This window comes from Piliocolobus tephrosceles, chromosome 10 (assembly GCF_002776525.5).
Source record: "Piliocolobus tephrosceles isolate RC106 chromosome 10, ASM277652v3, whole genome shotgun sequence".
NCBI lineage: Eukaryota > Metazoa > Chordata > Mammalia > Primates > Cercopithecidae > Piliocolobus > Piliocolobus tephrosceles.
Genome location: NC_045443.1, coordinates 32,745,944 through 32,769,278, shown reverse-complemented (window position 1 = coordinate 32,769,278; position 23,335 = coordinate 32,745,944). Strand labels below are relative to the sequence as shown.

Below are 23,335 nucleotides of genomic sequence, written 5' to 3'. Positions count from 1 at the left end.
CTTGAACTCAGAGGCGGAGGTTGTGGTGAGCCAAGATCGCGCCATTGCACTCCAGCCTGGGCAACAAGAACAAAACTCCATCTCAAAAAAAAAAAAAAAAGACAGTAATCTGATTCTTTTTTTTTTCTTTTTCTTTTTTTTTTTTTCTAGCTCTGTTGCCCAGGCTGGAGTGCAGTGGTACAATCACAGCTCACTGCAGCCTCCAATTCCTGGGCTCAACAGATCCTCCTCTCAGCCTTCCAAGTAACTTGGACTACAAGCTCACACCACCACACCCAGCGTGTGCATGCATGTGCGTGTGTGTGTGTGTGTGTGTAGACAGGGTCTCACTATATTGTGTGTGTGTGTGTGTAGACAGGGTCTCACTATATTGCCCAGGCTGGTCTCAAACTCCTGGGCTCAAGCAATACCCCCACCTCAGCCTCCCAAAAGTGTTGGGACTACAGGTATGAGCTACCACACCTGGCCCTGATTTTCCTTTACTTATAAGAGACTCTGTGAGTTCTGCCTCTATGTCTAAAGGATTTTTATTTTTCCTTTGAAGTCCAATAATTTTTCTAGACTATGCCTCAATGTTGGTCTGCCGTGTCACTGTTCTTAGGTATGTGCTGTACTCTTCCAAAGTTTAGTTCCCCATCTACTTTTATTTCATTAAAATTGTCTTGTATTGTAATTTTTAGTACCCATTCTGTTCCCTTGCTATAGTTTTCTTCTTTGGGGACACACAATATACATATGTTGGATTTTCTTTACTTGTTTCCAATGTGTCAATTTCTACAACATTCTTTTTACATCTCTTTATTTTTAATGTCTCTCTCCTTTTCAGCTTCTTTCCCTCATAAGGTGTTATCTGTTACGTTTACTTGCTCTTGTGTTCCTTCTAATTTGTCTTCATTTCTAAAATAAATTTTGTTTCATTTCATTCATTCATTCATTTAATTTATCCAAGACAAGGTCTCACTCTGTTGCCCAGGCTGGTGTGCAGTGGCACCAGCATGGTTCACCACAGCCTCAACCTTCACAGGCTCAGGTGATCCTCCCACCTCAGCCTCCCAAGTAGCTGGGACTACAGGCAAATGCCATCACATCCAGCTATTTTTTCTATTTTTTGCAGAGACACGGTTTCATCATGTTGCCCAGGCTGGTCTCAAACTCCTGGACTCAAGCGATCCTCCTGCCTCAACCTCCTAAAGTGCTGGGATTACAGGTGTGAGCCACCATGTCCAGCCATTTTCTTTTATTTATAATACTTCACTATCACTTAATTTTTAAATTTTTCTTATGCGAATTAATTTTTTGAAATGTCTTATCATTGTAGTGTCTTCTGTCTTGCCTTTTGTCTTAATATCTCACCGTTTTTCTTTGTTTTCTGTCTTTCTGGTGTACTTTCATCTCCTTGTCTAGAGGGATCTTGTTTTTCTTCAAAAATTTGCATGAGATTTGACAACAATCATTTCATACTGTTGACTTTTGAAAGAGGCTTGGCTCTGAATAGCTATTCTGCCTTTACACTCTAAAACTCCCTCTTGTTGTTTTCATATAGTATTCAAAAGTATAGTTTCTTGCTTTCTGAGATATCTTGGCCCTGTTCATCTCTGCTTTTATCTGGACCTTCTCTTTCCTTGGTCTGTCTGTATTCTTCAGAGGATACTCAATTGTATCCTCACTTCCTTCTTCTTGTGAGGAGTGGGCCTTGGAAGGAAGCTTCGGTTAGTTTTTAAAGTTCCATGAAGGAACGCCAGTCCCTTCAGACTTTACAACTGATCTCTTTCACTCACCCATTGTCGATGTGTGCAACACCCTTCCCAAATTCCCATTTCGGCTGGTATTCTAAAGTCGGCCCTTTAAAAAGCTTTCTAGTGATTGCCTTTGGGTTATTCACAATTCTCCACTCCATCAGATGTGCCACTGCTTCCTTCTGCTTCTTCCAGCATGGATAACAATGGTTTGTTCCCAATCTGCTGGCACTTGAGCGTTTGCAGAGAAACATAGTCAACTAATTTTCTTGTACACGTTTTCTATGTGTTTTTGGTTTTCCTATCCTATTTGTTCTGTGTTTAGGGGAAAGTCATATAGACATTTAGGAAACTATTCTACCACTGCTGTCATCTTCCCAGGATCCCTAATATGGATATTTAATCCCCTAGAAGTACCAAGACTAATGTTTAGTCTTATAAAAGTTATTTTATACTTCAGTCATAAAAAGGAGTAAGGTACTGACACATGCTATAACATCAATGAACCTAAAAACATTATTCTGCTAAGTTAAAGTCAGTCAGTCACAGAAGACCACATATTATTTGATTCTGTTTATATGAAATGTCCAAAATACGGCCGGGCGCAGTGGCTCACTCCTGTAATCCCAGCACTTTGGGAGACCAAGGCGGGCAGATCACAAGGGCAGGAGTTCAAGACTAACCTGGCCAACATGGTGAAACCCCATCTTAACTAAAAATATAAAAATTAGCCGGGCACGGTGGCACGTGCCTGTACTCCCAGCTTGCTACTCAGGAGAGGCTGAGGCAGGAGAACTGCTTGAACCCGGGAGACAGAGGTTGTAGTGAGCCAAGATTGCGCCACTGCACTCTAGCCTGGGCGACACGGCAAGACTCCATCTCAAAAAAATATAAATGTCTAAAATAGGCAAAATCTATAGCTGGAAAATAGATTATGTGGCTGTTTAGGGATAGAGTGAAGAAGAATGGGGAGTGACTACTAATAGATATGAAGTTTCTTTCTGGAATGATGGTATATTCTAAAATTAGTTTAAAGGTGATGGAAAGGCCAGGCGAGGTGGCACATGCCTGTAACCCCAGCAATTTGGGAGGCCAAGGTAGGCAGATCACTTGAAGCCAAGGAGTTCAAGACCATCCTGGGCAACATGGTAAAACCTCATTTTTACAAAAAATAAAAAAATTAGCCAGGCAAGGTTGCACATGCCTGTAGTCCCAGATGCTAGGGAGGCTTAGACAGATGGATCGCTTGAGCCCAGGGGATTGAGGCTGCAGTGAGCCATGGTCATGCCACTGCACTCCGGAGTGAGACCCTGTCTCAAAAAGAAAAGAAAAGTTTAAAGTGATGGTTGTACAACTCTATAAATATGCTAAAAAAAACCACTGAATTACACATTGTAAATGGGTGGATGTTATGGTATATAGAGTATATCTCAATAAAGCTGTTAAAAAACAAAATAAAGGAGAATGACTTCTTAAACAATATACAAAATGTACAAAACCATAGAAGAAAAGATAATTCAACCACAATAAAATTAAAACTTCTTTTCCTCATAGAAAAAATTCAGGGAAAACATTTGCAATCTATAAGTAACTGGTAACCAAAATGTATAAATAACTCCCACAAATCAAATTTTTAAAAATACCTAACAGAAAATAATGTGCAGAGATATGAACAAAAACTCACAAAACAAAACCTCAAAGGGCCAAGAAATATAATAAGATGCTCACACTCACTAGTAATCAGGAGGATGCAATAGAAACCACAATGAGGTACCAAAAATTTAAAATGTAACTATACAAAGTACAGATATAAATAAACAAACTTAACTCTGTTGATGGGAATGTAAATTACAGCCATCCTGAGGAGCAACAGCAATATCCAATAAATATACCCTATGATCTGGCAGTTCCACTCCTTGATTTGTTAGAGAAATTCTCAAACATGAGACATTTATATGAATATCCACAGTACCGCTGTTTACAAAAACAGCTATAGCAAACACTGGGGAACATGCAAATTTCAACAGGATATATTCCTATAAGGGACCATTATATAGCAATATAAGTGAACAAACCGGGATTATATGTGTGTATATAAATTTCACATGACTGTGTAAAAAAAAATATATACAGATTACAGCTACTTCATGACTGATAGTGAGTGGAACTTCTACTTGACATATGTCCCTATTACCCTGTGAAAATGTACAAATATCTGAAATGTAAAGATGAGCCTCATGTTAAGATGGATGGGAAGGACACCGTGACTGGTTCTGTATGGAGTTTGGTAGCACTGTGATTCATTTGATGCTTCTACAAACCACAAAAAACTATACATTAGAGAAATTATGGACTCTGTGTTCTTATGATGACTAGTTAGTTCTGAAGTACCTGGACATTACCTGAAGACTTCGTTCTTGGAATAGAAGATGACATTTCATCCCTGACTCCAATGGAGTTCAAATGTGAATAAAATGATATGAACTGCTTTGGTCATTTCAGAATTAGACTGAGTCACTTCTTGGAAAATACAGTTCCTAAACCCCAGTTTAGGTTGCTGTAAAAATAAGTATCATCTACCTAACGGGTACTCATAGTGACTGACTTTTGGAGACTCCAGAATGCACCAAAACAAACAAACAAACAAAAAAATTCAATACATTCAAACCAAAACTTTTAACATGTTGTCTCTATTCCTGAGATCCCAGCAGGACTTCTTGGAGCCTGTGCGTAACTTGATCTCTCTGCTTAGATTTTAATTAATTTTGCTTAAATGTAAATCTTATTCTATAGAATGGAATGAGCAACATTTTAAAAAATTGAAATATATATCACCACCCAAAAAGAAAAAAAGAGAAAACGGTTATAGGATGAATGAATACAGAATTTTATAATCACAATTTCCCTAGGAACTCTAAATTTTAAACATTTCTCCATGCAATAACATTTACTGTGACAAATTGGAAGTCTAATGCCAGTCTGATTCTCTTTCCCGTGTAAGAAAGCTTTTTTTCCCCCTACTATTTCAATTTAGAAGCTTGTAGTATTCTTTTAATATCAGAAATTTAACCAGGGTATGTCTCTTCTCTCAATATTTATGTGCAGCAATTGAGATCTGAAGATGTCGTACTTCAGCTCTGGGGAACTTTTGTCTTTTATCTGTTATGATTATTGTTTCTCTCCTCATCTGCTCCAAGTGCTCTTAACCAATCATCTATGATCAGGCTTTTGGCTCTCTTAGTTCCCACCTTCAATCTCTTATCTCTAATAAATTCCATAACATATGTTTTTGATCTGCCTCTTTAGGACAGGTTGTTACAGACTTAATTGTGTCTTCCCAAAATTTGTATGTTGAAGCCCTAACCCCCAGTACCTTGGAATACGACTATATTTGCAGACAGGGCCTTTAAAGAGGCAATTAAGTTAAAACAAGTCCGGCCCGGCGAGGTAGAGCACGCCTGTAATCCCAGCACTTTGGAGGCCAAGGCGGGTGGATCACGAGGTCAAGAGATCGAGACCATCTTGGCCAGCATGGTGAAAGCCTGTCTCTACTAAAAATACAAAAATTAGCTGGGCGTGGTGGTGGGCGCCTATAGTCCCAGCTACTCGGGAGGCTGAGGCAGGAGAATCACTTGAACCATGGAGGCAGAGGTTACAGTGAGCCGAGATCATGCCTCTGCACTCCAGCCTGGCAACAGAGCGATACTCCATCTAAAAAAACACAAGGCTATTGGGGTGATGGGCCCATAATCCAAACTGACAGACATTCTTTTTTTCTTTTTTTTTTTTTTTTGAGACGGAGTCTCGCTCTGTCGCCCAGGTTGGAGTGCAGTGGCGCGATCTCCGCTCACGGCAAGCTCCGCCTCCCGGGTTCCCGCCATTCTCCTCCCTCAGCCTCCTGAGTAGCTGGGACTACAGGCGCCCGCCACCACGCCCGGCTAGTTTTTTGTATTTTTAGTAGAGACGGGGTTTCACCGTGTTAGCCAGGATGGTCTCGATCTCCTGACCTCGTAATCCGCCCGCCTCGGCCTCCCAAAGTGCTGGGATTAAAGGCGTGAGCCACCGCGCCCGGCCCTGACTGACATTCTTATAAGAGGAGGAAATTCAGATACAGAGACACCATGGACACAGCAAGAAGGCAGCCATCTACGAGCCAAGGAAAAAGGCCTCAAAAGAAACCAAACCTGCTGACACTTTGATCTTGGACTTGTAGCCTCCAGAACTGTGAGAAAATAAACTTCTGCTTTTTAAGCTACCCAGTCTGTGGCAATTTGTTATGGCAGCCCCAGCAAACTAATACAGAAGTTACAAACTCAGCTGCCCACACATGCAATGAATAAATCAATCCAGACTTTGGTCAAAATGACATCAGAATGTCAGTCATACTGCAGTAAAGTGATTTTTTTAATGCCATCAGATTGTATTCTCCTGACATTTTTATATGAAAAATAAGAATATTTCCAACATCTGCCCAAAAATAGTCGTTTTTCTTAAAATGTACAGCCATTTTTAATCAGTGGTAATGGCTAACATTAATCAAACATCTAACATTAAATGATTTGCCTCATTTAAGTCTAACAACTCTATTAGATGGTTACTATTTAATTCTCATTTTATAGATGAGTTAGCTGAGTTTTAGAAAAATTATGTAACTTGCCCAGATATACTTAGGTAACAAGTAACAGGGATGAATTATAACCCAGTAGTCTTCAACTTTCCCACTTTTAATGCAGATGTAGAAGTAGAAAATATTTCATTGCTTATTTTACACTATAAAGAAAGAACAGCACATATATGATGATAACTGGCAACCAAGAAAGGCAACTGGGAGCAATAGGAGCTGTGGCTAACTAGATATTAACTGACCCACCTAAAGCAGGCATTATTCAAATCCACTGGGAATACAGGTGAAGGGTTATCAGATTTTCTGATTTTTTTAAGGCAAAACCAGAAATCTGGGACTTTCAACTAAATCCACCAATTTTTAAACATTGGCAACCGATTCATTTATTTTTAATACTGTATGTGTCAACACACACAGACTAAATGAAACACATCTGCGGGCTCCCAATGTTTTACCTCTCACCTAGATTCAGTATTATAAATGGTACTGGCTTCTTCAACAATTGGCTCTATCAGTGCTTTTTTCCTCACCTGGTGATTTAAACATCCAATGTCTAGGCTCTTCCCAGGAAGTCGAGTAGCTACAAGAGTTCTAAAGTGGCAAAAATCACAGCTAGCTTGCTCTGAAAATAGGGCTCTACTGGCACTACAAGGCCTTCAGATTTTTTTCTCCACAAACTCCCAAAGCTGATTCAATATCCTGAATTATATTTAGGAGCTAAAGATTTGTGTGCCTGGTCTCAGTGTCATCTTTTAGTTTTAGTTTCTTCCAAATTGGGATTTTTAGTGTTTTGAATTTATATTTTGAGATGTGGCCTTTCACCGAAAAGGTTTTGTTGTATTTTCAGCTCTTCCCTAATAATCAGCATCAGTTGGGGCTGAGGAGTTAATAATGTTCATTCATACCACATTAACCAAAGCTGATTCCTTATTTAACTTTTAAGTTTTAATTTTTCATTGTGTAAGGCAGCTCTCTCAATTCTTTATTTTGACATTAATATAGTAAAGATATACTTCTCTTAATGTTTTACTTTTTATTTTGAAATAATTTTAGATTTACAGAAGGCTTCCTTAATATTTGCTTCACTTATTTAAATAAAATATTTCTAAGTGTGTCCTTAGAAATGTTAATCTTATGGTACTTAAAACAGCTAAACTTGGCTGGGCGCAGTGGCTCATGCCTGTAATCCCAGCACTTTGGGAGGGCGAGGCGGGCGGATCACCTGAGGTTGGGGGTTCGAGACCAGACTGACTAACATGGAGAAACCCTGTCTCTACTAAAAATATAAAATTAGCCAGGTATGGTGGCACATGTCTGTAATCCCAGCTACTTGGGAGGCTGAGACAGGAGAATCGCTTGAACCCAGGAGATGGAGGCTGTGGTGAGCCGAGATCACACCATTGCACTCCTGGCCGGGCAACAAGAGCAAAACTCCGTCTCAAAAAAAAATAAAAATAGCTAAACTGTTTCTTTCATACAGCTGAAACCCTCTATGTAATGACAAAATATATATATATGAAGTTTAAACCACTTCATAATTTGCAGTTAATATGTGGAGTGCTTTTTGTTTTTAAGGGACTAGATCTCACTATGTTGGTTAGGCTGGAGTGCAGCAGCTACTCACAGGCACAATCACAGTGAACTATAGCCCTCAACCTCCTGGACTCAAGCAGTCTTGCCACCAGGTCTCCCAAGTAACTGGGACTACAGGCACAGGTCACCACACTCGACTTAAAATGCCGTTCCTACATGAACTTAATATCCAAAATCCAAACTTTCTAAAATACTGCAGACTTAACAGTCCTTAGGAAGGAATTTTTTCTTGGTTATAAAACTATAGGTCCAGTGCTTTCTGGATCACTGAAGAGTGAGAGATTCAGATATCTGATAAGGCTATGAACTTGAATAGCGAAAGTATCATCCATGAAAATCCCCACTTCTTCCATAAAAGCATGAAAAAGTGGTATGAATCTACACATCCAAGACGCTCGATGAACTCAAAGCAGGATAAACACAAAGAGATATACACATTGAGATATATTATAATCAAACTGTTGAAAGACAAAGACAAATGTTAAAAGCAGCAAGAGAGAAGAGAGAAGCTATGAGTCATGAACAAGGGATCCTCAATAAGAGTAACAACAGATATAACAGATTTCTCATCAGAAACCATAGGGGCCACAGCGGCTCTGCCTTTGGAGTAGTCAGTCTTTTATTCCTTTACTTTAATAAACTTGTTTTCAAAAGAAAAGAGAGAGAGAGAGAGAGAGAAACCACCCATAGGAGCCAGAGGCAGTAAGATAAAAGTGCTGAAAGAAAAACCCTGCCAATCAAAAATTCTAACTCAAAATGGTTAAGATGCCAATAAAACCTGAAGCAACCTATAGAGGCAACACAATCTCCATCAAAATCCCAACCGTCTTGTTTACAGAAATGAAGAAGCCAAATCTAAAATTCATATGGGGCCCGCACAGTGGCTCACGCCTATAATCCCAGCATTCTGGGAGGCCAAGGCAGGTGGATCACCTGAGGTTAGGAGTTTGAGACCAACCTGGCCAACATAGTAAAACCCTATCTCTACTAAAAAAACACATATTAGCCAGGCGTGGTGGTGGGCATCTGTAATCTCAGCTATATGGGAGCCTGAGGTGGTTGGATCGCTTGAACCCAGGAGGCAGAGGCTGCAAGTGAGCTGAGATTGCGCCACTGCACTCCAGCCTGGGCACAGAGTGAGACTACCTCTCAAAATAAAATAATATAAAATAAAATTCATATGGAATGGCAAGGGACCCCAAACAATCAAAACAACTTTGAAAAAGGAAAACAATGCTGGGAAAGTTATACTTCTCAAATTTAAAATATACTCCAAAGATACAGTAATCAAAGCAGAAAAGAACTAAGAATCCAGAAATAAACCCATATAATACATCTTTGGCTGGCCAGGCACAGTGGCTCATGCCTGTAATCCCAGCACTTCAGGAGGTTAAGGTGGGTGGATGACCTGAGGTCAGGAGTTCAAGACCAGCCTGGCCAACATGGCAAAACCCCATCTCTACTAAAAAATACACACACAAAAAAACAGCCAGGCGTGGTGGCAGGCGCCTGTAGTCCCAGCTACTTAGGAGGCTACTTAGGCTACTTAGGAGGCTGAGGCAGGAGAATTGCTTGGGCCCAGGAGGTAGAGGTTGCAGTGAGCCGAGACTACGCCTCTGCACTCCAGCCTGGGTGACAAAGTGAGACCCTGTCTCAAAAAAAAAAATCTTTGGTCAACTGATTTTCAACGATACCAAGACTATTTAATGGGGAAAGAACAGTCTCTCCAACAAATGGTACTGGTTCAACTGGAGAAGCATATGCAAAAAAATGAAATGAACCCCTATACCATACGAAGATGTACTCAAAATGGACCAAAAGCCTAAATATACAAGCCAAAACTATAAAATAATTAGAGAAACAAACATTAAAAAACAAAAAATAAATAAATCTTCATGGCTTTGGATTTGTCAATGCCTTAGATATGACACCAAAATCACAAGCAATAAAAGAAAAAAAAAAAGATAAATTTTTAGCCTTAATCAAAAGTAAAACCTTTTATGTACTGAAGAACACTAACCAGGCAGTAAAAAGACAAGGCCGGGTGTGGTGGCTTATGCCTGTAATCTCAGTACTTTGGGAGGCCAAGGCAGCCAGATCACCTGAGGTCACGAGTTCAAGACCAGCCTGGCCAACATGGTAAAACTCCATCTGTACTAAAAATACAAAAATTAGCCAGATGTGGTGGCACAAGCCTGTAATCCCAGTTACCTATGAGGCTGAGGCAGAGGAATCACTTGAATCCAGAAGGCAGAAGTTACAGTGAGCCAAGATCACACTATTGCACTCCAGCCTAGGCAAAAGAGCAAAACTGTGTCTCAAAAAAAAAAAGAAAAAGAAAAAGAAAAGAAAAAAAGGAAACCTACAGAATGAGAGAAAATATTTGTATATTACATACTGTTAAGTGTCTAGTATCCAGAATATATAAAGAACTCTTGGCCGGGCATGGTAGCTCACACCTGTAAATCCTAGCACTTTGGGGGGCCGAGGCGGGCAGATCACGAGGTCAGGAGTTCGAGACCAGCCTGGCCAATATGGTGACACCCCCGTTCTCAACTAAAACTACAGAAATTAGCCAGGCGTGGTGGTGCACGCCTGTAGTCCCAGCTACTCGGGAGGCTAAGACAGAAGAATCGCTTAAACCCAGGAGGCAAAGGTTGCAGTGAGCTGAGATGGTGCCACTGCACTCCAGCCTGGGCAACAGAGCAAGACTCCATCTCAAAAATAAAAAAAAAGAACTTTTACAATTCAACAATAAGACAACCCCAACAAGCACACAAAAACATGTTCAACACCATTAGTCATTAGGGAAAAATGCAAAGCAAAACTACAATGAAATACCACTTTACACCCATTAGTATGACTGTAATCAAAAACAGATAATAACAAATGTTGACAAAGATACAGAAAAACTGCACCCCTCATACATTGCTGGTGGGAATTTTAAAATGGGGTAGCTGCTGTGTAAAAAAGTTTGGTGGTTGCTCAAAAAGTTAAACAAAATTACCTTAGAACACAGCAATTTTACTCCTAGGTATATACCAAAATAACTGATAACAGGTACTCAAATACTTGTACACCAATGTTCACAGCAGCACTATTCACAACAGCCAAAAGGTAGAAACAACCCAACTGCTCATCAATAGATAATTGAATAAACCAAACGTGGTTTATACATATAATAGAATATCACTCAGCCATTAAATGGAAAAGAAAGAAGAGGGAGAGACAGCTCAATACTACAGTTTTCTTTTGTGATGAAATTGTGTTGGACCTAGACAGAGATGTCATTATGAATGCACTAAATGCCACTGAATTATACATTTTATAAAAGGGCTAATTTTGGCCGGGCACGGTGGCTCATACCTATAATTCCAGCACTTTGGGAGGCTGAGGCAGGTGGATCACCTGAGGTCGGGAGTTTGAGACCAGCCTGACCAACATGGAGAAACCCTGTCTCTACTAAAAATACAAAATTAGCCAGGCATGGCACATGCCTGTAATCTCAGCTACTTTGAGGCAGGATAATCACATGAACCCGGGAGGCAAAGGTTGCAGTGACCCAAGATCGTGCCATTGCACTCCAGCCTGGGCAACTCCGTCTCAAAAAAAGAAAAGAAAAGAAAAGAAAAAGGTCTAATTTTATGTTCTGCAAATTTCATCTCCATTTTGTTAAGCTAAAAAAAAAGCAGCTCATAATCTATTTAAAAAAAAGGGAAAAACACATTTATCGAAAAACACAAGAAAACAATGCATCGGAAGGAATTAAACTACAGTCAATAAATGCTAAAATGTAAAGAGTAGTGCTCATGGAGGAAAAAAAAAGAGAGAGACATCAAACTATGAAAGAGTTGGCCATAAGAGAAGGAAATGGCATGGGGGTCAAAAATGCTGTTTTTCAAATAAAGAATTGCAGAATGATTTAGCGCTTTAAAAAAAAAAAAAAAAAAAGACAATAAAAGTGTTGGCCGGGCGCGGTGGTTCACGCCTGTAATCCCAGCACTTTGGGAGTCCGAGGTGGGTGGATCACGACGTCAGGAGATCGAGACCATCCTGGCTACCACAGTGAAACCTGGTCTCTACCAAAAAAATACAAAAAAATTAGCCGTGGTGTTGGGCACCTGTAGTTCCAGCTACTTGGGAGGCTGAGGCAGGAGAATGGCGTGAACCCGGGAGGCGGAGCTTGCAGTGAGCCGAGATTGCGCCACTGCACTCCAGCCTGGGCGACAGAGCAAGACTCCATCTCAAAAAAATAATAATAATAAAAAAATAAAACTGTTGAGAAGGGTGTGCAGAAACCGGAACCCCAAAGGGGGTGTGAAATGGTGCAGTCACAGCCGGGCACGGCAGCTCACACCTGTAATCCCAGCACTTTGGGAGGCTGAGGTGGGTGGATCATTTGAGGTCAGGGATTTGAGACCAGCCTGAGCAACATGACAAAACCCCGTCTCTAACTAAAAATATAAAAAGTAGCCAGGCAGTAGTGGCGCGCACCTGTAATCCTAGCTACTCGGGACGCTGAAGCAGGAGAACGGCTTGAGCCTGGGAGGTAGAGGCTGAGGTAAGCCAAGATTGCGCCACTATACTCCAGTCTGGGTGAGAGAGTGAGACCCTGACTCAAAAAAAAAAAAAAAAAGGTGGAGCCACTATGGAAAACAGTTTGGCAGTTTTTCAGAAAGTTAAACATAAGAATTATCATATGACCCGGCAAGTCTACTTAGGTATATACTCAAGAGAATTAAAAACACACATTCACACAACTTGTAAATGAATGTTCACGGCAGCATTATTCAAAATAGCCAAAAAATAGAAACAACCCAAAAATCCATCAATTGATGAACTGATAAACTGTGCTATATCTATACAATGGAATATTTATTATTCTGCCATGCTACATAATGGATAAACCTACAAAACATTATGTTGAGTGGCTCATGCCTATAATTCCAGCACTTTAGGAGGCCGAGGCAGGCAGCTCACTTGAGGTCAGGAGTTCAAGACCAGCCTGGACATGGCAAAACCCCGTCTCTACTAAAAATACAAAAAAAGTAGCTGGGTGTGGTAGCACATGCCTGTAATCTGGGCTGAGGCAGAAGAATCACTTGAACCCAGGAGGTGGAGGTTGCAGTGAGCTGAGGTCATGCCATTGCACTCCAGCCTGAGCAACAGAGCAAAACTCCATCTCAAAAAAAAAAAAACTATGTTGAGCAACAGATGCCTGGCACAAAAGATCAAATCACATATTATAGGATTCCACTAATGTGAAATATCCCAAATAGGCAAATCCACAGAGACAGAAAGTAGATTAGTGGTTGCCAGTGATTCCTGCTTTTTCCAGTATCATGCATTTTAAAACCCAATGATCAAATTAGGATCTAGGAACCATCTGTATCCGAGTTACCGATGGTCCCTCACCCACGTCGGGCTTATAAAATCAAAACCTGTCAGAAGCTGGGGGAGGACAAAACGGGGTGACTGCTTAGGGGCAGGAGTTTTCTTTTTCAAGTAATGAAAATATTTTGGAATTACCCTATGGTGGTACAACTTTGTGAGCATACTAAACACTGCTGAGTTGTGTATACTTTATAATGGTGAATTTTGTGTTATATGAATATTTCAGTATTTTTAATGTTAAATTTTTTAAAGTTGATTTGGAAATTAGTAATTAAAATCCAAATTATTGGCTGGGCATGGTGGCTCATACCTGTTATCCCAGCACTTTGGGAGGCTGAGGCAGGCAGATCATTTGAGGTCAGGAGTTTGAGACCAGTCTGGCCAACATGGTAAAACCCTGTCTCTAACAAAAATACAAAAATTAGGCCAAGCGCAGTGGCTCACGTCTGTAATCCCAGCACTTTGGGAGGCCGAGGCGGGTGGATCATGAGATCAGGAGTTCTAGACCAGCCTGACCAACATGGTGAAACCCAGTCTCTACTAAAAGCACAAAAATTAGCCAGGCGTGGTGGCATGTGCCTGTAATCCCAGCTACTCAGGAGGCTGAGGCAGGAGAATCATTTGAACCCGGTAAGCGGAGGTTGTAGTGAATAGAGATCACGCCACTACACTCCAGCCTGGGCAACAGAGCGAGACGCTGTCTCAAGAAACAAAGAAAAAAAAATAGCCAGGCATGGTGGTGGGCACCTGTAATCCCAGCTACTCAGGAGGCTGAGGCAGGAGAATCGCTTGAACCCAGCAGGCGGAGGCTGCAGTGAGCCAAGATCACGCCACTGCACTCCAGCCTGGGCAACAAGCGGAACTCCATCTCTAAAAAAATAAATAATAGCCGGGCACGGTGGCTCACGCCTGTAATCCCAGCACTTTGGGAGGCCGAGACGGGCGGATCATGAGGTCAGGAGATCGAGACCAGCCTGGCTAACACGGTGAAACCCCGTCTCTACTAAAATACAAAAAAATTAGCCAGGCATGGTGGTGGGTGCCTGTAGTTCCAGCTACTTGGAGGCTGAGGCAGGAGAATGGCGTGAAACTGGGAGGCGGAGCTTGCAGTGAGCTGAGATCTCGCCACTGCACTCCAGCCTGGGAGACAGAGTGGGACTCCGCCTCAAAATAAAATAAAATAAATAATAAAATAAAATAAAATCCAAATTATTTTTAGGCTAGGTGTAGTGGCTCACACCTATATTCCCAGCACTTTGGGAGGCCAAGGCAAGAGGATCATTTGAGCCCAGGAGTTTGAAACCAGCCTTGGTAACATAGTAAGGCAGTGATTTTAAATTTTTTTAAAAAAAATTAGCCAGGCATAATGGTGTGTGCCTATAATCCCAGCTGCTCAGGAGGCTGAGGCGAGAGGACTGCTTGAACCCAGGAATTCGAGGTTACAGTGAGCTATGGATTATGCCAGTGCACTCTAGCATGGGTGAAAGAGCCAGACCCTCAAAAAATAAAAATCCAAATTGTTTTTCCTTTTACATTTGTCTGAATTACTGAAGATGGAATGCTGAAATCACTGAAATAAAAGAAAAAGCGTAAAGTACATTACTAGGAACACTAAGCCAGAGTCTCAGGTTAATGTCATCTGTATTCAGATACCTATATTGAGTGGTAGTTTAGATTACATACCTGGATGGCTCCCCTTTCCAATTCTTAATTTAAGAAATAGGATTAAATTTCCCAAGTTGAGTCACAAAAGTTGTTTTAAGTCTTATCTCCTCTACCTGCAAAGTACACCATGGTCTAAAAGTATCATCAGACTTCTCTCTCTTCCCACTATGTCTGTTCATTTCACAGATGGTCCCTACTAGCAAAAAAGAAAAACAATTTATTCAGCTAACACATAAAACATGTGAATGATTGATAGATGTAAACATGAGTCCCTCACCTCCACTCCTCCAAGTCCCTAGCCCCCAAATGAGTGTTACTTGGGCATTTCATAAAAACAAAGTTTAAAACATTTAGAAGTCAGCAATGTTTGCCTGGGAAGTGATATATTAGAGCAAGAATGCCACCAAAGTCAGCATGGTCTGGATGGTAGTATGCCATAGATTCAACTTCCCCTAATTTTCCTGCTTTTTCCAGTATCATGCATTTTAAAATCCAATGATTCACTATGTTTTTCAAATTAGGATCTAGGAACCACCTGTATCAGAATCACCTATGGTCCCTCACCCACCTCAGGCTTATTAAATCAAAATCTCTGGGGATAGGATCCAGGAAACTTATTTTCAAAGTTATTCTTTGGCCAGGCGCGGTGGCTCACACCTGTAATCCCAGCACTTTGGGAGGCTGAGGCAGGCGGATCACCTGAGGTCGGGAGTTTGAGACCAGCCTGACCAACACGGAGAAACTCCGGGCGTGGTGGCGCATGCCTGTAATCCCAGCTACGCGAGAGGCTGAGGCAGGAGAATCACTTGCGGCCGGGAGGCAGAGGTTGCAGTGAGCCGAGATCATGCCATTGCACTCCAGCCCGGGCAACAAGAGCGAAACTCCATCTCAAAAAAAAAAAAACCCAAACTCAAACCCAAAGTGATTCTTAATACACACTCGAGTCTGAGAATCACTGTTCCAAAAAGTTTAACAAGATAGAAACTGAAGCCATTTAAGGCATGGATAATATGTAGGATAGACACTACACTTGTAGTTGTTTTTTAATTTTTTTAAGACACAGGGTCTCACTCTGTTGCCCAGGCTGGAGTGCCACTGCAGAATCATAGCTCACTGCAGCCTAAAACTCCTGGACTCAGGCAGTCTTCCCAAGTAGCTGGGACTACTGGCACACACCACACACCATAGTACCTGGCGAATTTAAAGCTGTATTCGGAAGACATGATTACTGCCGATAGGTTTACTAGGCAGAACTAAGTACAAAACACTTATATGTCTGGAATTCACTCACTACAACTACTCCATTAAATATAAATGTGAGGTATATATATGTTACATAATAGCAAAGAGTAAAAATGGCAGACATCACAAAGTAATGGTGTACTAGTATCCAAACCAAGAAGATATTCTTGTTTCCCCAACACACTACAAAAAAGGCGGTGGGGGGGCGCAGGGCGCGGTGGTGTGGGAAGAAAATAGTTTCTATTCTCTCTCTCTTTCTGCTGGGGTGCAGTGATAGGCACTCCTGCACACACCTCAGCCGCAACCTCCCAGGCTCAGGTGATCCTCCCACCTCAGCCAGCTGAGTTGCTGGGACTACAGGTTCACACCACCACACCCAGCTAATTTTTGTATTTTTTGTAGAGATGGAGTTTCCCCACATTGCCCAGACTGGTCTTGAACTCCTGGACTCAAGTGATCTGCCTACCTTGGATAATTTCTATTCTGTATTTCTTCTGTACTTGAGTAAAAGACTGATTATCAGTTAATAAGAACGTAAATGGAAATAACCCTCATTAAATCAAGCAGAAAAACTGACCTCTTGAGAAATGTCAAACATCAACATGCAGATACAGCATATAACTGTCAGTACTAGGATGGTTTCTGCACGTTAATGGCTTTCAGAAGGATGGGATCTTTACTTTTCTCTCCTGCCACTCTGTATTTTGCCAACAGGTTTACCGACCGAAATAAACTCTATTTTGTGTAAAAAGAAAAAAGTATTGATTTTAAACTATGCTGACACACTATATCCCTAATTCTTTTACTTCTTCATGCTTAAAAAGCACTGAGAATCTCTTTTAAAAGTATATGGAAAGTTTCTAGTGTGCAGTTAGGAGACACTTCTGAATCACTTACTATGAAAGACTCAATTTATATTATCTCTAATTCTTTTTACAAAAACTGGTTTTTGATGATAAAAGTACCAGTGTTTTAAAACATTATGTGGTTAGAGTGAGCAATATTTATTCAAAATATTTACAGAGCACTTACTACATGTCCCTGACTGAACAAAATTATGTTCAATAAAAAATATTCCTTGTAATTTATGTTTGATGCTTCTGAGTCTCCAAATATTACAAATATTAAGTGTTACAAATACTAGAATATGTAGGCAAGATTGAGCAGAATCTTTCCCAATCCTATCGCAGACCAAGGAAATGTGTTTCTAAAACAATTTCTATTGCTTCAACTATTTAAAAGCCAAGCAAACAAACGAGTACAGGATGTCTATAGTGTCCAGTGTCTGGATAGCCACTAATACCTTGAACATTAAGTTCCTTCTCATAATATTTATACCCTATACTATGTACCTCATGGAAAATGATGGGGAAACCGTCACCTTCTCAATTGAAAACATACTATTAAGAAATGAAGGCACTTAAAATCAGTATACTAATTTCTAAAATCCGTTTCTCTGAACTCTAATCGAAGTCCTATGATTCCTAGGTCAATAAAGGCAGCAGGCAGAGAAAAGGAAACTTATATTCCTTCTCTGTCACTCTAGAAATAACATTTATTTCCTCAACATTTCTGCATTAAAAAAAAAAGAGTTAGCTATGAGAAGACCGGAGAAACTGATGCCCAATTTAGGTCACGATCACAAAACTGTGGAAGACAAAAACCACAGCCTACGCAGAAAAATTGGATATTCCTTCCCAACACCCGCAGAACTCTAGATACACGTTTTGTTTTGTTTTGTTGTTTTTTAAATGCTTATTCGGCGTTCTCGAGACCTAGTGGGATTACACTGCAGGAAAACACTGGCGCTCACGCACGGTAGCGTCTCCCAGCCTCAACAGCGCGATTCCAAAACTAACTCCGCAGTCCCTGGGCAAGGCAAGGAGAATAAAATACCCGTCGAACGAAAGCCAACCGAGATGGGAACAGCCAACCCACCGAGCCCAGCGCGGCCCCGAGTGCCCCGCGCGTCCCCCAGGTGCCCTTGGAGGCAGCGGTAAGCGGACGAGGCCGCGCCCGGTCCCAGCGGACTTTAGTTCCGCCCGCCGGCCCATCCTTCCCACTCCTGCCCCCGGGACCCGCCGGGCCATCCAGGCCCGCCGCGCCGGCTCCGCCCCTGGCCGGGCCCCGGATTCTCCGCCTCGATGCAACGCTGCCCCGGGCGGGCGGGTGCAGTAGAGCCCGGAGAGCCCTGGGGCCCCCAGCAACGCCCTCCTACCACAGGCCGCAAAGGCTGGCGTGGGAGTGGGCACTGCCGCAGCACCAACCAGGCCTGCGGCCAGGGTCTGGCCCGAGCGAACGCCGCCTGCTGCTCTCACCTGCGTTCCCACTACGACGATTTGAGGCAGCTGGATGATGTCGGCGCCCACCGTGTTGAAGACGTCCTGGAGCTTGTTAATGACAGGAATTAGCGCCTCCATGACTCTGAAAACACGGGGCCCCAGTGCCCGCCGGCCGCGGCAATGAATGGGGCCGGGGTCCAGAGTTCGCCTCCTTCCTCCTCTCCTCCTCCCTCTCCTCGGAAGCCGGCACCCATTGGACCGGGCCCGCCAGCTACCTGCCCCCTCCCGGCAGGCCATGCGCTGCGAGGGAGGTGGAGAGGAGCAAGGCCTGCTGGGAGTTGTAGTTCTGGCGCGGAGGAACACTAGTGCCCACGGCTTCCAGGAGGCTGCGCGGGCACCGGCAGGCCCTTGCCTGGGGCTGGGATGCTGCGCGGGCACTGGTCAAAGGCTAGGAGCGGGCGGGGAGCGCAGGAGGAAAACCATACATTTATGCCTGTCCTCAAGGCACGATGGATGTGACAGTGCCGGGTGTGAATATGTGTTAAGCACAATGATGTGTCTCAATTATACAATGTCACTTCCATATGAAGACACTTTCTCTGGAAGAACGGGTTGGAAAGGCTTAAAGAAGAGCTTATGGCCGCAGACAACCAAACTGGGTGCAAAAAAATCTGTACGCTGATACTAGAATGTGTGGGGTGTTATTTTGCAAAAATACAAAAACCAGCCCAGGTTAGAATACGCGGGTTCTCCAGGGGTTTCGTAAAAAAAAAAGCAAACGGCCGGGAGCGGTGGCTCACGCCAGTAATCCCAGCACTTTGGGAGGCCGAGGTGGGTGGATCATGAGGTCAGGAGATCGGGACCGCGGTGAAACCCCCTCTCTACTAAAAATACAAAAAATTAGCCGGGCGTAGTGGTGGGCGCCTGTAATCCCAGCTACTCGGGAGGCTGAGGCAGGAAAATGGCACGAACCCGGGAGGCAGAGCCTGCAGTGAGCCGAGATCGCGCCAGTGCACTCCAGCCTAGGCGAGAGAGCGAGACTCCGTCTCAAAACAAACAAACAAACAAAACATGTGTTCAGGACCGAGCGCGGTGTAATCCCAGCATTTTAAGAAGCGGAAGCAGGAGGATCGCTTGAGACAGGAGTTCGATACCAGCCTGGTCAACAGAGTGAGACCTCATCTCTACAAAAAGAAAAAAAAAAAAAAAAGCAGGAGTCCGAGCAGCGTGGGGGCGGTGTTCATGAAAAAAAATATTAAGAGTATTGGAGTTTTACAGGGGAAGCTAGGCATTTATTATCGATATTATGTAGAAACCTTTATTTGCTGTGGCCTGATTCCTGGCAAAGTAGACATCTGATAACTGCCTTACTCGCTCTTTGCTCATACTGTTTTTTTTTTTGTTTTTTTTGTTTTTTTTTTTTTGAAACAGAGTGTGACTCTGTCGCCTAGGCTGGAATGCAGTGGCGCAATCTCAGCTCACTGTAGCCTCCTCCTCCTGGGCTGAAGCAATTCTCCTGCCTCAGCCTCCTGAGTAGCTGTTATTACAGGCACCCGCCACCACGCTGGGAAAATTTTTGTATTTTTAGTAGAGACGGGTGGGGGGCGGGGTTTCACCATGTTAGCTCCAGGCTGGTCTCGAACTCCTGACCTCAAGAGATCCGCCCGTCCAGGCCTCCCAGAGTCCTGGGATCGCAGACCTGAGCCACCATGCCCAGCCCATACTGTTATATTTATAAATGTTGTTTTTCTTTTTAGACAGATAGTATCCCTCCCTCCTCTACTCCAAACCTCCAAAGATTTCCTATCTCAAAGTAAAAGGGTGACATTTGAGTAAAGAATTAAAGCAGGTGAGGAAAGGCCAGGCACAGTGGCTCATGCCTGTAATCCCAGCACTTAGGGAGGCCAAGGCAGGTGGATCACTTGAGATCAGGAGTTCAAGACCAACCTGGCCAACATGGTGAAACCCCATCTCTATAAAAATACAAAAACTAGCCAGGTGTGGGGGCACATGCCTGTAATCCCAGCTACTCAGGAGGCTGAAGCAGGAGAATCGCTTGAGCCCACGAGGCAGAGGTTGCAGTGAGCCGAGATCCTGCCATTGCACTCCAGCCTGGGCAACAGAGCAAGACTCCATCTCAAAATAAATAAATAAATAAATAAATAAATAAATAAATAAATAAATAAATAAATAAAGCAGATGAGGAGAAAGCCCCCCTCCCCACCTACTTTATTTTTCTCCATTGCACTTATCTCCTTCTAACATACTGCATATTGAACTTGTATACTATCTTTATCCCCTTGCTAGATTATCAGCTCCTAGAAGACAGGGATTTTTGACTCTTTAAATCATGATGCATCCCAGTCCTTAGAAAGTGACAAACAAGACAGTAATCATCTCAGTCTCCTGAGTTTACAGTCTAACACAGGAGACAGGTGATGACACCATTATAACTGGGTAAGGTACTATGACTGGTTGTGTTATGGAAAGCATAAGAAGAGGCCAGATGCAGTGGCTCACGCCTGTGATCCCAGCACTTTGGGAGGCTGGGATGGGCAGATCACTTGAGGTCAGGAGTTCAAGGTTAGTCTGGGCAACATGGCAAAACCCAGTCTCTACAAAAAATACAAAAAAAATTAGCCTGCCTGTCATGGTGGTGCACGCCTGTGGTCCCAACTACTTTGGAGGTTGCGGTAGGAGGATCACTTAAGCCTGGGAGGTGGGGACTGCAGTGAACTGTGATCATGCCACCGCACTCCAGCCTAGGTGACAGAGTGAGGCCCTGCCTCAAAAAAAAAAAAAAAAAAGAAAGAAAGAAACAGAAAAGAAAAAAAAGAAAACATAAGAAGAGCACTTTTTCCAGTCAGAGCAGGAGGATAGAGGTTCGAGAAAGACTTCCTAGAGGTTACTAAATTTAATCTCCATGAGAACAAGGACCAGCAGCAGTAGTGGAAGTTGTGCACTACGCAACTCCAGTGGGTGCTATTCACCTGCTTAGCTGTACACAATTGCTGCGGGGAACATGGTTGATTTGTTCAGCAGGACAAATGGCAGGTGCCTAATAAATATTTGTGAACAAACGGATGAAATAAGCTAAGACCTAAAGATCCAATAGTGGTGTTTTGGCATCTTGACAGATTTTGTGAATATCTTCTGTTTGATTGTTTTCAAAAAAAAAAATTGCAGAGATAAAATAAGACAAAAATTTCAGAACTCCAAAAAACAGTTTTATTCCAAGTCTCTTGACTTTCTACCAAATATAATACTGCACAATAGTCAGATATTACCCACTTTGCTTCTCACCCCTCTGTTGATGGAGCTTTCGTTTTCTTCTAAAGAAAAGAGAAGGCGGGGTGCAGTGGCTCACGCCTTTAATCCCAGCACTTTGGGAGGCCAAAGTGGGCGGATCACTTGAGGTTGGGAGTTTGAGACCAGCCTGACCAACATGGAGAAACTCCGTCTCTACTAAAAATACAAAAATTAGCCAGGCGTGGTGGTGCATGCCTGTAATCCCAGCTACTCAGGAGGCTGAGACAGGAGAATTGCTTGAATCCAGGAGGCAGAGGTTGCAGTGAGCCAAGATCATGCCATTGCACTCCAGCCTGGGCAACAAGAGCGAGACTCCGTCTCAAACAAAAAAAGAAAAAGAAAAAGGAAAAAGGAAAGAGAAAATTGTGAGCAGTCTCTACTCTTCCTAACAAGAAAAGACAGACAAAAAAATATGAAGCGGCTCATGGTAAAGCTTCATGGGCATACTCAGTAACTGCTTTAAAGGACTGAGGTGCCCTGGAGCAAAACTGATAGAACTACAACTGTTTTTCGTTTATATGTGGCAACAATGGATGCAGTCTTTTCCTATTTGCTAATGACAAAATTAGAAAAGCAAACTTACATATATTCCAGAAAGTAAAATATAATAGATGCTGCATGCCATTATATGTTTTCATTTAAATTATAAATTACCTCTTGGGATGGAACATCCAGAGTCTTTTATTAACATGCATCTTTTTCTAGAAGGGAAAATGATCATGTGACCAGTGCTCAAAAGTCTTCCTATCACTAACACCACCAATCAGTCTTAAGTAGGATTGTCCAGTAGCTGTCTAGACTCTAGAACATTGAGTTAATCTGGCACAGAGGAAAAGAAACAGGAAATGATAAAGACTTGAAAGTGGCTCCAATTTGGTAACTTAAAAAAAACATAAGGTAGGATACACTGTGCACAGTGTGTTTCACCAGAAGGAAAAGAAAAACCGATTTGGGGCCAGGTGTGGTGGCTCACTCCTGTAATCCCAGCACTTCGGGAGGCCAAGGTGGGTGGATCACTTGAGGTCAGGAGTTCAAGACCAGCCTGGCCAACATAGCGAAACCCCATCTCTACTAAAAATACAAAAATTAGCCGGGCGTGGTGGTGTGTGTCTGTAGTCCCAGCTACTCGGAAGGCCAAGGCAGGAGAATCACTTGAACCCAGGAGGCAGAGGTCGCAGTGAGCCAAGATTGAACCACTGCAGTCTGGGCAATAAGAGCAAAACTCCAACTGAAAAAAAAAAAAGAAGAAGAAAACAAAACCAATGTGGGTTCTCACATTTTACGTTCAGAAACAATAAATGGCTAAATGGATTTCCCACAAAAAGGAATCTTTGCTCATCTAGGAATAATGTGTTCTTCAGTGGCTTCCTGTGGGAATCACATTAAACCATTATCGGATATTGTCTCAAAAGGCCTTTAAAAAAACCTCTTTTCGGCCGGGTGCAGTGCCTCATGCCTGTAATCCCAGCACTTTGGGAGGCCAAGGCGGG

At 42.6% G+C, this 23,335-nt stretch overlaps 1 protein-coding gene across 6 annotated transcripts in view; it reads right to left on the bottom strand.

The window, feature by feature from the left end:
• The window catches only part of DNM1L (dynamin 1 like), a 66,278-nt gene extending 47,440 nt beyond the window's left edge, over positions 1 to 18,838 (bottom strand). For 3 of the 6 annotated variants that reach the window (XM_023208945.2, XM_023208946.2, XM_023208948.2), the window contains exon 1: positions 18,573 to 18,832. In XM_023208945.2, coding sequence (XP_023064713.1) covers positions 18,573 to 18,674 — 102 coding nt within the window. In that variant the 5' untranslated portion in view covers positions 18,675 to 18,832. Of the gene's footprint in view, positions 1 to 18,572 lie in introns of all 6 variants that reach the window. The other 3 variants (XM_023208944.2, XM_023208947.2, XM_023208949.2) reach the window with 3 other exon arrangements.
• Positions 18,839 to 23,335: the final 4,497 nt, after the last annotated feature.